The sequence below is a fragment of the Plecotus auritus genome (assembly GCF_963455305.1).
Source record: "Plecotus auritus genome assembly, chromosome: 9".
NCBI classification, from domain to species: Eukaryota; Metazoa; Chordata; class Mammalia; order Chiroptera; family Vespertilionidae; genus Plecotus; species Plecotus auritus.
In genome coordinates this window covers 44,738,761-44,753,059 of record NC_137783.1, presented here as the reverse complement: position 1 = coordinate 44,753,059, position 14,299 = coordinate 44,738,761, and the positions used below count along the sequence as shown (strand labels likewise).

Genomic DNA, 14,299 nt, shown 5'->3' with positions numbered 1-14,299 from the left:
CACAGCTGTGCAGGCCTCAGGGGGCCATAGGCATTGCAGTGGGGCTGGGATGTACCAGCAACTAAAAAGCAATTGTGGGCAAAGCCTGTGGTGTGAGGGGCCTGCTTCCCAGCCTCCCCTGGGGCCTAGTACGGGCTGGGACACAGCCTTGGCTAGGGAAGGCCTCCGAGGAGGAAGCAATGGGAGAGAGTGCTCCCTGCCTGGGCCTGCAGCTACCAGACAATAGGCCCTGTCTTTCGAGCTGCTGAAGTGCTCTTTTATCTGAGATGGTGTGGGGACTAGCGATAAATAATGAGATGCAGTGGTGGGAAGGAGGTTCCTGGGGCCTCTATTGTCCTGAAGGTCTGAGATATACTTGGGGTGCAGGTACACATGTGTCTAGGTATATGAGTGTGTCTGTGTACATGTGTCTATATGTGTAGTGTGTGTCTATGTGTGTATGTGTGTCAATGTGTCTGTACATGTGTTTATGTGTATGCATAAGTTTCTGTCTGTGTATACATGTATCTGTGCACGTATCTCTGTTGTTTGTGTGTAGGCCTGTACATGTGTGTCTGTGTATTTATATGTGTGTGTATGTGTATCTGTATGTGTGTGAAAGCCCACATTTGGGGCTTCAGGGATTCAGACAAGGAGCCCTTTGGGCAGAGGTATGGCTGGCTGACTCACTTCTAGCATCAAACTAGAAAAAACTAGGAAGCCCTCAACTCGGAGCCTAGACATCCAGGCCGAGTCTCAGATCTGCCTCCTCTGTAAAGCAAGGATGCAGGCAAGCCTCTGCACAACCTGGTGCCTCAGGTTCCCCACATGGAAAACTGGGGGTAGTCAAGGCTCCATGTGTTCACAGAGCGCTTAAGGCCACACTCTGTACAGACATTTCATGCATCCTCGGCCCTTTCAGCAGCTCTGGAACGGAGGAAGGCAAACACTATGATTTTTCCCATTCAGCAGCTGGAAGGACCCAGGGAGATGAAATGAGCTTGGATCACTGGGCTCGAGAGGCGGGCAGCTGAGGGCGGAGCATGCACTTCCTTTCCAAAGTCCACACGAGCCCTACTAGGTGCTCACGACTTGGATGAGGAAGGATTAATACAGTGTGGGCAGATGATGGCAAGCACAGAGCCACCTGCAGGCTCAACCAGGACAGCAGGGGCCAGAGTGGGGACCCCTTCACTTCCTCTGATTCTCAAGAAGTCATTGCCAAGCTTGCCCACCTGTCTATCCAGGTCCTGTCTCTAAAGACCCATGGACCTCTTTGCTGACGGGGAACCTGGCACCTGACCTCCGAGGGTGGCCCCAGAGCGAGCGCAGCCCGGAGCCTCAGCCTCTGGCCTGCACTGCACACACCTGGCCCAGGCAAGCACAGTACCTTGCATACCTGAGGGCCCAAAGTCCTGCCGGGTGAGGAAGATGACGTGGTCGTGGTGCTCTGCGTGGCCGGGGTCCTGACGCTGCTGAGAGTGGGCCCAGCGACACACCTGCTCCAGGCTGCGGGAGGGGTTCCCACGCTCAATCAGGCTCAGGGACTGCGGGCCGGAGAGTATCAACAGCAGATTGGTGGGTCGGAGCCCCCAGACTGAGAGCGAGTACCTGACACTCCCCTCCCACTGGCAGAGGAGAACACTGAGGCCCACGGGACTGCAGTGCCTGTCACAAGGTCACTAGCTGCCCCAAGGTCACTGACTCTGGCTGCTGCTGGTATTCCCTCCTACTTTAGGGAATGTTCATATACCAAGCCCTGCACAGGGACACCTGTCTGCTAAGAACTGGTCATCCATGACCTCTAATCCCTCAGCTAACCCGCAGGCAGGTGGTTCTGAGCGTTTCCTCTAATATATTCGCTGTTATTTAATCTTCACAAAAGACCCTGGAGGAAAATGTGTTGCTACCTCCATTTAGGGGAGAATAAGCAACTGGTCTATGATGGCAGAGCCCAGGGCCCGCGGCCCAACTATAACAGGACCTGTTTGGTCACTGCCCCTCTCCAAGCCCCACGTTCCCCATCAGTCCTCAAGGGGAGGGACCTTCAGCTGTAAGGATAAAGGATAGTCCACATAACATATTGGAAGGAACCCAGGAGTCCCTCTCACCATCCCCAGTGCCTCTGCCACTGAAGCCTCCTGACACTGCCCCGCTCCTGACACCATAGCTGGGACGATGCAATAGCCCCACACCCCTTCTCTCTCCAGAGCCTGCCTGCTGATAAGGGGGCTTACTTGTCGGTAGCCAACCATGATCAAGCGGACAAGGGCAATGTTAATGTGTGTCCCCAGGGACTCGTCGTGGTAAATTTCATTCACCTGCAAGGAGAGAAGAGTGTGCAGTTTTAGGGGACACAAAAGGTCATGAAGGGCCTACTATGAAACAGGTATTGGGCCAGGTACCTGACAGACGTTATCCCATTTCATCCTCACCATGGCCTTTTGAGCAAGCATTCTTATCCCTACTTTACAGATTAAGAAACTGAGGCAGAGAGAGGCAAAATGACCTGCCCGAGGCCACGCAGCAAACGGGCTACAGAGCTGGAATTCAAATTCTAATTCCAATTATGAGCTCTCTCCTCGGAGCTAATGTGTGAGGGGCCTGGTCTTCGCCACCCTGATGAAGGCTCTCATCTTTCCGCATCTCTGAAGAGCCCTTCTGGGATGTCATCTGGGTCAGGTTGCTCCTTCTCACATCCTGTGTACCTTTCCAAGTGCCACTAGAATCATTCCTGTGGTGCCTGGGCGCTCCTCCAGGCCAAATCCAGGGGGAAGCACGCTAGGACTCTGGACCAGCAGCAACATCACATGGGAGTTCATTAGAAATGCAGAGTCTCAGGCCCGCTCCCAAGTCAAGGTCTGCATTTGAACACGCTCCCCCGTGCTTCTTGGACATGGTCAAGTTTGAGGAGCACTGCATTGGATAGCTCCCTTGTCCCATAGCCCAGGGACCTACAGGGCAATGCTTGCACAGTTGATCAAAAATTGCAGTCTTCTCCACTCCCCTGTTCTCACCACTTCTTTCTCTCCATGCCCTTTAGCTCATGAGCAAAGTAACCATCCTACAACCCACAAAGGAACTGCTGTCCACCAAATGGAGAGGTGCATCGAGGCCAACCTTACATGTGAGAGTCCCTCGGGGAGGGGAGAGCCGGGAGGGGGACTGGAGGCTTGCTCCTGTGCTGACGCACCCAAGGACAGAGCCAGGCTGTGGGTGCAGGGCTGCAGCAGCAAAAGCTGCAGGCATCACAGAGCCCCCGCCCACTCTCAGTGCCCAGAACTGGCAGCTGCCCCAACTCATGAGCATGCAGCCTTAAGAGCTGTGAGCATGAGGCTTCCACCAGGGTCTGCCTGGCATCCATGTCTGGACCCAACTGTGATCAAAGATTGCTACTCACTGTGGGACAGCAGATCCCCCGCAAATCCCCACCACAGGGAATGATGGGAAGTCCAATGGGTGGCAGTGCTTCTTTCCACCCTCCTCTCCTCCCCAGCATCGTGGAAGCAAAGTGTTCAAATGCATAAAGAAATGATGAACTTCTCAACCCACACGCTCCTGACTTATCCTAGAGCTGAGGGGTAGAAAATGTGAGATCCAATCAGCCACACACACATTTTCTCCCTAACAGAATTCCAACCTAATGATTCTTTGCTGATCTGCAGAAATGATCATTGATCTGCAACAGAATGACTTTTAAATAACTTCAACATCTCAGCCCCTCCAGCACTGGGACATGGTCTTCCTTCTACAAGGGGTTGGGGTCAGTGTCTCAGACCTGCCTGACATGCCCTAGAGACATGAAGACCAAGGATGGGGTCATGGGCAACACACACTCTATACAGCCACATCTGTGTCCCACACAGACACATGTAAATCCACCAGCCTCCCAGGGGAGTGGTTACTGGGATACTTTGGGGGAGGGGTACATCTGCAGGGCCTCTGGCATTTGGAAGTACCCAACACCATTTCCCTCCTGCCTTCATCTCTCTCCAAAATGGACCAGGCAAATTGCTGCCAGAATCTTTCCATGTTACTCACTTCTGTCCCCACACTCAGCAGACCAAATGCTCCATTCCTGGGGACAGATGGTGACCAGTCTCTTGGGGACTTCTCTCCAAGCTCACGTCAGCCAAAGAGAAAATCTCATAAGCAGCAAGAGAGAAGGCAGATCACTCACCAGTAGGTGAGGACAGGTTTTCAACAGTAACACAGGAGACACTGAAGTGGCACCATCAAAACACCAAGACAAAGAAACGTCAACCTAGAATCCTGGGCCCAGCACACTATTTTTAAAGAACCATGATGAAATGAAGGCGTTATCAAATAAAAAACAACAACAATAAACCACTGGATTAGTTACACAGACCCCACTAAAGGATGTGCAGGAGAGGAAGATGGAAAACAAATCCAAAAAAAGTGGCCTAGGGTACATGAATGGATGAATCGTTTTGAGGCTGTGATAGGAGCGGGGTTCAGCAATGAGATAGTCTGGTCTTTTCTTGTACTAAATAAGGATAATAAAAACAAAGTAGTTCTGTTTTCCTCCCTTATTCCCCCACTAGAAGTAGAGGTGGGGTTGGCCCTGACATGCCAAGTCTCCTGGTCCGGCCCGCCTCTGGGGCCCTGGCAGGCTCATCTGCACTCACTCCTATCCACTGTGAGTAGGGACCTCAGGGCTTACATCCAGCTGGACCTACCATGAGGCCTTGAACAGGCCAAGGAGGAGGTGGGTCAGGGTTACCATGTCCAACCGGAACTACGGAAGCCGCCTGGCACATGGGTTCTACCTACAGTGCCAAGTTGGTGCTGGAGCCACAGTCAATAAATGCAGCTACCTGAGAGGCCCAGCCCCAGCCCTCTGAAACACACACAGGCAGCTCCCTGACAGGCTCCAGCCTGGCTGTGCACCCAAGGCCCGGCTTTGCCAGCCTCCCAAAGGCCAGAGGGGAGGCCAGAGAGGCAGCGCAGGGGGAACAGGAATTGCTTCGCATGGCAGTGGGCACAAGCGTGACAGCTCCAAGACACACCCACCGGGCAGAAAAGAACAGTGTGTCTGGTCTCCTCGCTGCCATGACACAGCCAAGTTCAAGGTGGTCTGCCAAGGCCCCCAGGTTAGGGTTCGGCATCACATATTAGCCTGGGATGACCACTGGGTGTGCACCAGAAAAACAAGCAAAAGTCAGGACTCTCTCGGTCCAAGCGGAGACAAAACTAGTGAAGAAAGTGGATGGCTAGAGAGTGCTGGGGCTGAAGGGATGAGCAACTTACTATTTACTGAACACGTTCTATGTGCCAGGCTTTGCTGTGCTGAGGGCTTTGCATACAATCTCCCGACAACCTTATGGAGACAAGAATGATTCCCTTTTCATAGACAAGCTAGCTGAGGCTCAGAGAGGTTAAACAACTTGCCCAAGGCCATCAGCTGGGAAGTAGGAGGACCAGGATTAGAACTCAGATCTCTGTGACCCAGCCACTACACGCAGCTGCTCTCCAGAACCAGCTCCTGTGGCCAGCTCGCTGGGGTGGGCTTTCTCTGATCTGGGAGAGAAGATGAGGGAATTTACAACTCAGAAGAGGAAGGCAGGCCTTCAGGCACCCTGGTCACCTGAGCCCATAAGCCTGGCTCAGCTGACCATGGCATCAGTGGGCAACAGAGAGAAACTGAGCTCCTGGGGGCCTGGGGTTTGCCAGGCAGCACTGATGGTAGACACTCTGTCTCCATCAGCACACTTGTGCCCTTCAATCCGTATTTCCTCATCCTTACTTCAGAAAAGGCCGTCCCCCTTGTTAGAATGGGACTATGAAAGAGGCTTTGTCTTCAAATAATTTGCAGTCTTACTGAGAAGATATGAGATGCAGGGTGAGATCCGAAGAGAAGGTTCAATGGAGGTAAGCTTAGAGCAGGCCAAAGGAGTAGGGGTTGGTGAACCTTAAGCAGGACTGGCTATGGAGGGGCTGGGGGTGGGGGGAGGAGGAGGCTTCTAAGTCAGGGACGGGAAGGAGAGAACTGCCCAGGGGCCAGGAAGCAATGGGCAAGGAGGCAGCTCAGCAGGAGACGGGTCAGAAAGAGAGGCTGGCCCTCCTGATGTCTCAGCCACATGCTCTGCACCTTCAATAATCTACTTGCTAATATTGTCTCCTACGTGCACCCAACTTCTGAATCACACAAAGGCTTTGCTGGGACCAAATGTAGGGTGGAGGTAGGTTTCCACATCCAGTAACCAGGCAATGCTGTCAGCCAGGAAGTCGCTACAAGAACCCCTTCCCTGTCCTCCTGTAACCCTCACGGCCAGGACCTTGTGGCCGAGCCCGGGGAGCAGGGAGAAGGGAAGGAGGGACTATTGGAGTGGGAGCTCTAAATCCGTTTTCCTGCCCAAAGGGAGGGTCAGACTCTGGGTGCCTATGGCAGGGATGCCCTGCTTCAGCCTGCAGCTGGAAGGGGGAGCCAGGCCCAGGAAGCTCACAGGAGGGCAGCTGGCAGCCTTCCCTCTGGACCCAGCCAAGATGGACTTCTCCTTGGTGGGGCAGAGACAGGGGACCCAGCAGAGAACGGTCCCCAGCCAACCCCAAGTTTCCTCACTCCCAGGGAACATTGTTCCTGAGGACGCAGGGAGCAGAATGTGCACCTATTTCTTGGCAGGCAGGTTCCGGAAGGTCTCAAAAAAGGAGGGGCAGGACCAAGAAAGCAAGACCTGGGGTCTAAGGCCACTGTGCTCAGACAGGAAAGAGTGCGAGCTGTCATCTCAGGGCGGGCTCAGCCCACAGCTGCCTGCATCACCCACTGAACCCTCCTAGCAACCTGCCCGGAAGGAAGTACTATCCCTTCTTTTCTTTTTCTTTTTTAAATATATCTTTATTGATTTCAGAGAGGAAGTGAGAGAGAGAGAAAGATAGAAACATCAATAATGAGACTCATTGATCGACTGCCTCCTGCACACCCCCTACTGGGGATCAAGCCCGCAACCTGGGCATGTGCCCTTGACCCGAACCGAACCTGGGACCCTTCAGTCCGCAGGCCGACGCTCTATCCACTGAGCCCAACCAGCTAGGGCTCTTTTCTTTTTAATTAACAAACTTTTAAGTTTGGAGTAGTTTTAAATTCACTGAAAAGTTGCAAGGATAATACAGAGGATTCTCACATGCACTGGGTGCAGTCACCCAGTTCCCCATTACCACCTGCCACTACTCTGCTACACTGGTCACCACCTATGATCCAGAATTGACCTGTACCACTAACTAAAGCTCGTATTTTATTCCGGTGCCCCTCCCTTTCCCCTGATGTCCTTTTTTTTTTCCTTTCTTTTTTTTCTCCTCTTTGCTCTGGGATCCCATTCAGGACACATTTAGTCATCATATCTTCTTTGACTGCTCCAAGCTGTTTCTTCTCTCTGACATTTCTCAAACTTCCCTGGGTTTTGATGACCTCACTGACACTGGTTAGGTGTTTTGTAGACTGTCCTTAATTTGGGTAAGTCTGATGTTTTACTCGTGGTTAGACAGGGGTTGCGGGTTTGGGGGAAGAGGAAGACAGAGGTGAAGCGCCATTCCCATCTCATATGTCAAGGGTGCGTGCTATCAATAGGACTCAACACGAGTAATATTCTGAATGTGATGACACTGACCTGGCTCACCTGCTCAGAGTGTTTGCCATTTCTTCCCGGGGAGGTCACACTTTCCCTGCCCCTTCCTTGCTGTGCTCTTGGAAGGAAAGTCACTCGGCATAGCCCACTCTCCAGGACTGAGGAGCTGAAACCCATCTGGAGAGCAGTCTTGTCAGTTATGCAGAATTCTACGCACAGGAGGTTTGCTTCTTCTCCCTCTACCTATTCATTCCGTTGTTTATGCATCAGTATGGACTCGTGGGTATTTATTTTATGCTCTGAGTACAATTCAAAGCTCCATTATTTTGTTGCTCAAGTTGTCCCAGCTTTGGCCACTGGGAGCTCCTTCCATTGGCTCATTTTTGGTTTGTTTTTGTTGGTTGGTTTTTTGGGTTTTGAGCATGCCCTTACTTTCTGGCACTACAAGATGCTCAGCTTGGATATCCCCACTTCTAGAGCCAGCCATCCTCCCAGGAGCTCCACGGAGCACGGCCCGTGATCTCTATCCTCGTGGTGGGAAAAGCAGCCCAACGTCATGGAGGAGCTGCCTTGGGACACAACCACAAGTGCAAGCCCAGCCTCTGCTGAAGTGCCTTCCCTGGGCTCTCCCTGCCCTGGACAGAATGAGGGCAGCACTGCTTGAAGGCAGGGGAATGGCCCCAATGCCCTCCCCTGCCTTTTCTCAGTCCCAGGCCCTGGGCCCAGCCCTTCTGTCTCCCCGGCTCTGACCCTCTGAAAACAGGCCTACCTGGTGACTGCAGACCAGGTGCCCCCACCCTGGTACCTGAGACTGAGCATCTCGTGAGTCTAAGTCGCCCTCCTTTCCCTATTTACGACTGCAGTAGACCAGGTGGCAGCTATGGTGTGTAGTCAGTCCCTGTGCAAGCAAGAACCTCCTGTTATTGCTGGTGGCTTTCCAGGCCAACCGAAACCCCTCCACATTACAGGCAGTGAGTTATTTAGGGGCTATCTGAGGAAGGAATGTGAGTCCTGGTTGTCTGAAGACGTCCACCGCCATCTTCCAGGAAGATTAAAAAGGCAGCCACATCAAAGCTTGCAGCATGAGTGTCCGTGGCAAAACCCCAGAGAAGAGAGTGGAGCACTCAGCGGCATCTCCATGCTCTGCATGGCACAGGGGACAATACTGTGCAGAAAAATACTCCGATGGCTCTAGGCTGAAAATGACTCGGACGAGTAATATTCTGAATGTGAAGAAGTTATGGGAATACCTTACTTCCTCATGTTGTCATATGTATGTATGTATAAAAGTAATCATTGCTAAAAATCAGTCTAAACAAGGCAAAAAGGGCTCTTGTGATAAGTACAAATGAAAATACAAGTGATAAGAAAATCACATCAGCATTCCATTGGTAACACATTTTCTGCAAGTATACAAAATAAATAAAGCATCTGCCCTGGTCGGTGTGGCTCAGTTGGTTGGGCATTGTCCCGTGTACCAAAAGGTTGCTGGTTCGATTCTGCATCAGAGCACAATCCCCAGTAGGGGGCATGCAGGAGGCAGCTGATGGATGTCCCCTTTCACATTGATGTTTCTTTCTCCCTCTCACTTCCTCTCTCTAAAAATCAATAAAAAATATTAAAAATAAATAAATAAATAAAGCATCTGACAATCAATGGGGTCTTAGATTTTATGAAATGTGCTATGTATGTGTTCACACATATTTATGAACTCCTCTGTTTGCATGCCTAATTAGCTGTGGTACATGAAGGAGTATGCATCTATGCACACACATCTGTGTTACACATATGGGTGACTAGATGTGTGCACATGTACATGTATGTATGTGAACATATGTACTACATATGTGCATGCATGTGGATGCATATCAGCAATTACTGCTGCTTTCAGCCTGGGATCCCTGCCCCTCCCTGTGTCCTCAGGGGCTAACCCATGCAGTAGCCAGAACTGAGCCCTGGTTTCCCCTGTGTTGGGACACTGAGACCTCACTAGGGTGCCACACTGGCAGGCCCTACCTCTGAGGCCCAGTGAGATCTTGGAGGCTGAGGCTGCTTTCTGAGTGGTAGAAGGAGGACACTGAATCCCCTGACTCCTTTCTCAGTTGCCACAGGCTCAGCTCTCCATCCTCTCCCCACAAGTTTATGATCATGGCCCCATATTTCAAAGGGCTGGCACTTCAAGCTGCCTTCTAACTAGGACACCTCTTTAAGGCGTGGCTCTCTCCCTGAAGCCTGCACGTGACCTGGATGGTTCTCCTGGGACCCAGCAACTGGGCCCACCTCACGGCCAGGCTGTTTGTGTAGAGTGGTTCCAGAGCGCACAGGAACAGACCACCCAGCCCAACAGAGTGCCTTCCATGAGCCCACAATGCTCAGCACTCATCCCTACGACCCATTTCCAAAAGGCAGCAGCCCTGATGCCCCAGGTCGGCCTGCCTGTGTGTAAAGAGAGGCAGCGTGGAGGCCTGGAAAGACCCAAGCTCTGCTGAGTGATCTCACCCCTTGCGCCCAACTCCCCCCTTTTTGGACGCACCAACCTTACAAAGGCGAACAGAAGGTGAGCAAATGTCAGTCAGGGGCACCTGTCGGTTTGGAACTGCTGCTTCCCACTTCGGGAGCTGAGGAGTGGCTCCTCAGACCCGCCCCAGGAATAGGACTTGGGGAGTCTGACAGTATGTCCAGTGTGATGCTGGGTATGAAAGAGCTTTGTGAACCGTAGAGCAATCTTCACTCATGAGGGGAACTCATCATGATGTCTCTCCTGCCAAGAATCCAGCATGCGTCCTTTTGTGTCAGACCCTGTTCTCTGCCAGGTGGGCTTGCCAGGAAATGCAAATACCTGTGTGTGGCCACTGAGCTAACACCTCGGGGCAGGGTTCTCAGCCTGGCCATGCGGGACGCTTTGACATTGATGATTCTGCTTGGGGGTTGTCCTGTACACTGTAGGATGTTTGGCAGCATCCCTGAGCTCCCCCTACCAGATGCCAGTAGCAGCCACCCCCTCGGCTGTGATAACCAAAAAATATCTCTAAACACCCCAAATACCTCCTGGGTCACAAAATTGACCTCGGTTAAGAACCACTGCCTTAAAGTAAGTGAATTTTTACTTTGCTTGGCGGGGGGTGGGAGGGGTGTCTCTGAGTGCACTAAAAGCAGTGGAGAGCTTTTTAGGGAAAAACAAAAGAAGAGAGAGGAATGAAAGGAAGGGAGCAGGGGCTGTGCCCATCCAGTGAGCAGAGAGGATGAGCTGCCCTGGAGGTTCACGGGCCCCTAAAGGAAAAGGCCTGGCAAAGCGACATTCTCCAACAGCAGGAAAGCAGCTTCTATGGTGTTCCAAGCAGCTTCTGTGAGGAATAGTTAATACATTTTATGTGCTAACAGAAGGCCACCCTCCTAGGCTGAGGCCACCAAGGTCCTGGTCTGACAGCCATCTGCACTCAAACCTCCCAGGTCTGGAAGGGGCACCCCGCTTTTCCAGGCAGGGCTCCGAAAGAGGTCCTGAGGTGGGTCAGAGCCGGTAGGACCCTTGCAGAGGCACCAGCCAATGTCTCCCCACAGCCAAGCCCGACCCCTTTGTAGTGTCAGCCTAGCTGGTGGGATGAAGAGCAGGGTGGGCAGGGAGCCCACCACCCAGACAGATGGCTGCCAAGAGGGGTCAGGCTGCAGACCGGCTCCGTGAGGAACTATGAAAGGTCTCTTTGTCTCCTCTCACCCTCCTTCTGCTCCAGCTCTAGGCCCTAAGAGGATCCCCATGTCCTCATGTCCAAGGGCATCTGTGCCCCAGTGATTCGGTGCGTCACCCCCATGCAAGCGGAAGATTTTTGCCATGTGCCCCGCTGGCAGGCCCAGCCACAGGTAAAGGGTGAGAAGCTGCAGGATCCTGACTCGGCTGAGGGGCAGTGCTCCTCCCCGCTCCAGGCTGGGAGCCCAGGGACCTCCTTCTCCTGCTTCCCAGAGCTGCTCACCCCAAGTTCTACCCCAGCAACAGTGGGGGAAAGCACAGACTTTGGAATCGGACGGATCTGAGTTCCAATCATGGCTTCGTCAGTTATTAGCTGTGCAGGTTCTGAGCAAGTCACTTGGCTTCTCAGGGACACAGGGGTCCAAGGAATGTCGCCCACATGAAGCTCACTGAGGACTCAAGGAGCCCGTCGGTAAAGCTGCCAGCCCTGTGCTGACATGCAGAAGGTAGTGGAATGAGACTGTGGTATTTGAGGCATCCCAGGGAGCTGGGAGTGTCCTGGGTCTTTACGTGGGCCCATCACAGCTTCTGCTGGTGTCCGTCTCTCCTCCCTTCTCCAGGTGCCACCCTCAGGCACTGTTCTCCATACATTCCCTCCACACAAGAGCCCACATGGCTGCCTGATAGAATGTCCTGCCATAGCTAAGTCCCTGAGATTTCCCTGCACACCCAGGACAACATTCCCATTCCTGCTTCCACAGCCCTGCCATGCCACCCCCCCCCCCCGCCCCACCGCAGCACCACCTCACTCCCCCTGCCTGCTCTTCACTACTCAAACACCCCCTTCCCCCAAGGCTGGCTCAGCTCTCTCCCCCAGTCCATGGGGACAGCCACCTCTTCTAAACGCCTTCAGCGTTATTTTCAATGGTTCCTGAATTATTCCATGGGACTGAGGCTTGTTTTTGCAGCCAGACCAAAGCTCCTAGAACAGGAGTCTGTCTGTCATACTGGGCACACACCAGGCGCTCACTAAATGCTGAACACAACTGCCCTTCCATTCCAAAGCTCTCCAAAGGTCCCCTAGCCCTGAGATTGAAAGAAGCCTTAAGGAAAGTGACCCAGTACACATGGGTAAACTGAGGCACAGAGAAAGACAAGATCATCCAGGGCCCACCAGCATGTGAGGGAGGGGTGAGGAGGGAGTATGTGCCCACCATCTGGAGCTGCATGAATATGTATAGCACATGCCAGGTTAATGCAAAAGAAAAATGAGAAGCAGGCCAAGAGCTGCAGGGCCTCACTAATAGCTTCTGCCCCGCCCCCTGGGTTAGCACAATGGGACCATCCATCCTGGGAACTGGATCTCCTCTCTCTGATCCCCCTAGGCCAGCCCTAGCCCTGGAAATCAGGATCAGAAATGGTCACAGGCAGGCACTCCCAGGGGAGAGCAAAGGGAAACCCTTGTACTGGCTTCATGAAATCCCTAAGAGAATTATGCTTTAAACATCCCAGCCAAATGAAAGCTCCCAAACAATGCCCAGGACAAGCTGCTGGCCCCTGGGAGGAGAGGCTGCCGGCAGCCCATCCGCTCATCTCCATAGGCCGGAACTCGGGCTGGCTCTCCCCTGAGCCTTGGAAGTCAGAACCCACCACCGGCTTTCCCCTTAGGCTTTCCCCACAGCAGCAGTGAGTCTGCAAGGCAGCGGCTCCCTAGCAAGGCTGCTCAGTGCCCAGCCTCTCTCCCCCTGAGGAACGGCCCCTCATAGGAGGCCCTATCTCCACCACAGCCCTCAGGCAACCAAGGCCTTTTCTGCTCTCACATTCAAGAAGCCAATTAGGAGCACAACCAGCTTCGAACACCCTTCCGAACCACGGAGAAGGCACTGAGTCTCCTCCTCACCTACATTCTGGCAGGTTGTGAGAGGAAGGAAGGTGGAGCCAACTCTATGGAAACAGCAGTCCCCAAGGCAGGCCCACCTGGCACAGTCTTTGGTGAGCACGCAGTGGAGGAACTCCCTGGCCAAGACTGGGAGTTATGGGTCAGAGGTCAAAGGTCAGAAGTTAATTTGGCCAAGAGGGCTGGAACAGGTTACCGTAAATTTCCAGGGACATGAGGAGGGACACCAGGAACTGGAGGGCAGCTGGCCTCCACATCAGGAGCCTCAGAGCTTGGCAGAACTTCCCTGCTCCCCACCACCATCCACATGGTGTCGTACAGCTCCAGCTGAGGCACTTAACTAGACCCCGCTGAATTAACCGCATTTCAGTCTGGGCAAGGCAGCAGAATACCCAGTTCCAAAAGCACACTTTCCTCTACAGAAAGAAGTGTCTCCTCATATGCTCAATCACAATGTCTCTTCTAGTTTCCAAGGGAAGGCCCCGTATTCTTTTTGGGGAACAAGATCTTGTTGACTCTCCCCATCACCCTCCTAACGTCACTGCCTTCAACCCTACACCTCAGGGTTCACCTTTTGCCAAGGTCCCAAAGATCAGCCGCTCCAACTCCAGGTCACCTGGGCTGAACCTCTCAGAACCCTCTCTAGAGGGGCTCAGATTAGACCATCAGTGGGTCCCGGAGGGGGGGGGGCAGGGCGGGACTTTGGCAAGGGCACACGGGGGCCTAGAACGCACAGCATGTGGGTTTCCGCCACAAGCAGAGACTTCGGAGGCTGGCACAGAGTTGTGGCCCCGCTAGGACATGCACACATGCAATCCCTCATTTCCTGGGCTGCTTCTGAGGTCCCGCCCCGGCCTGTCTGGGGAATCACTCAGGAGCACAGAGCTGGTATAAAGATTATCTTACACTGAAGTCATTTGAGATTCCACAGATGTAAAAAGATGCTTTCTCAGAAATTCCCATATCTGACAAAGCAACAGCTTCTGGGAAACCAGCTATCATATATCCTTTTCCCCAGGGAACGTCATGGCCATAAAAAAGAAAGACCTCGTGTACCTGCATAAACAAACATTTCAACAGGCTTTATTATTTCCCCTTAGTTCTCCTAAGAAGTCATGTGCCTTCCTAAAGACACCTATTTGTCCTTCCCATAGAAGC

General features: G+C 52.9%; 1 protein-coding gene across 2 annotated transcripts in view; it reads right to left on the bottom strand.

Moving 5' to 3' along the window:
* The window catches only part of ADAMTS14 (ADAM metallopeptidase with thrombospondin type 1 motif 14), a gene marked incomplete at its 5' end in the record, with an annotated part of 79,718 nt that overhangs the window by 28,891 nt on the left and 36,528 nt on the right, over positions 1-14,299 (bottom strand). Inside the window, 2 exons of one of the 2 annotated variants that reach the window (XM_080688667.1) lie at positions 1,370-1,526; positions 2,217-2,300. In XM_080688667.1, coding sequence (XP_080544793.1) covers positions 1,370-1,526; positions 2,217-2,300 — 241 coding nt within the window. The remainder of the gene's footprint in view (positions 1-1,369; positions 1,527-2,216; positions 2,301-14,299) is intronic. The other variant, XM_080688666.1, reaches the window with a different exon arrangement.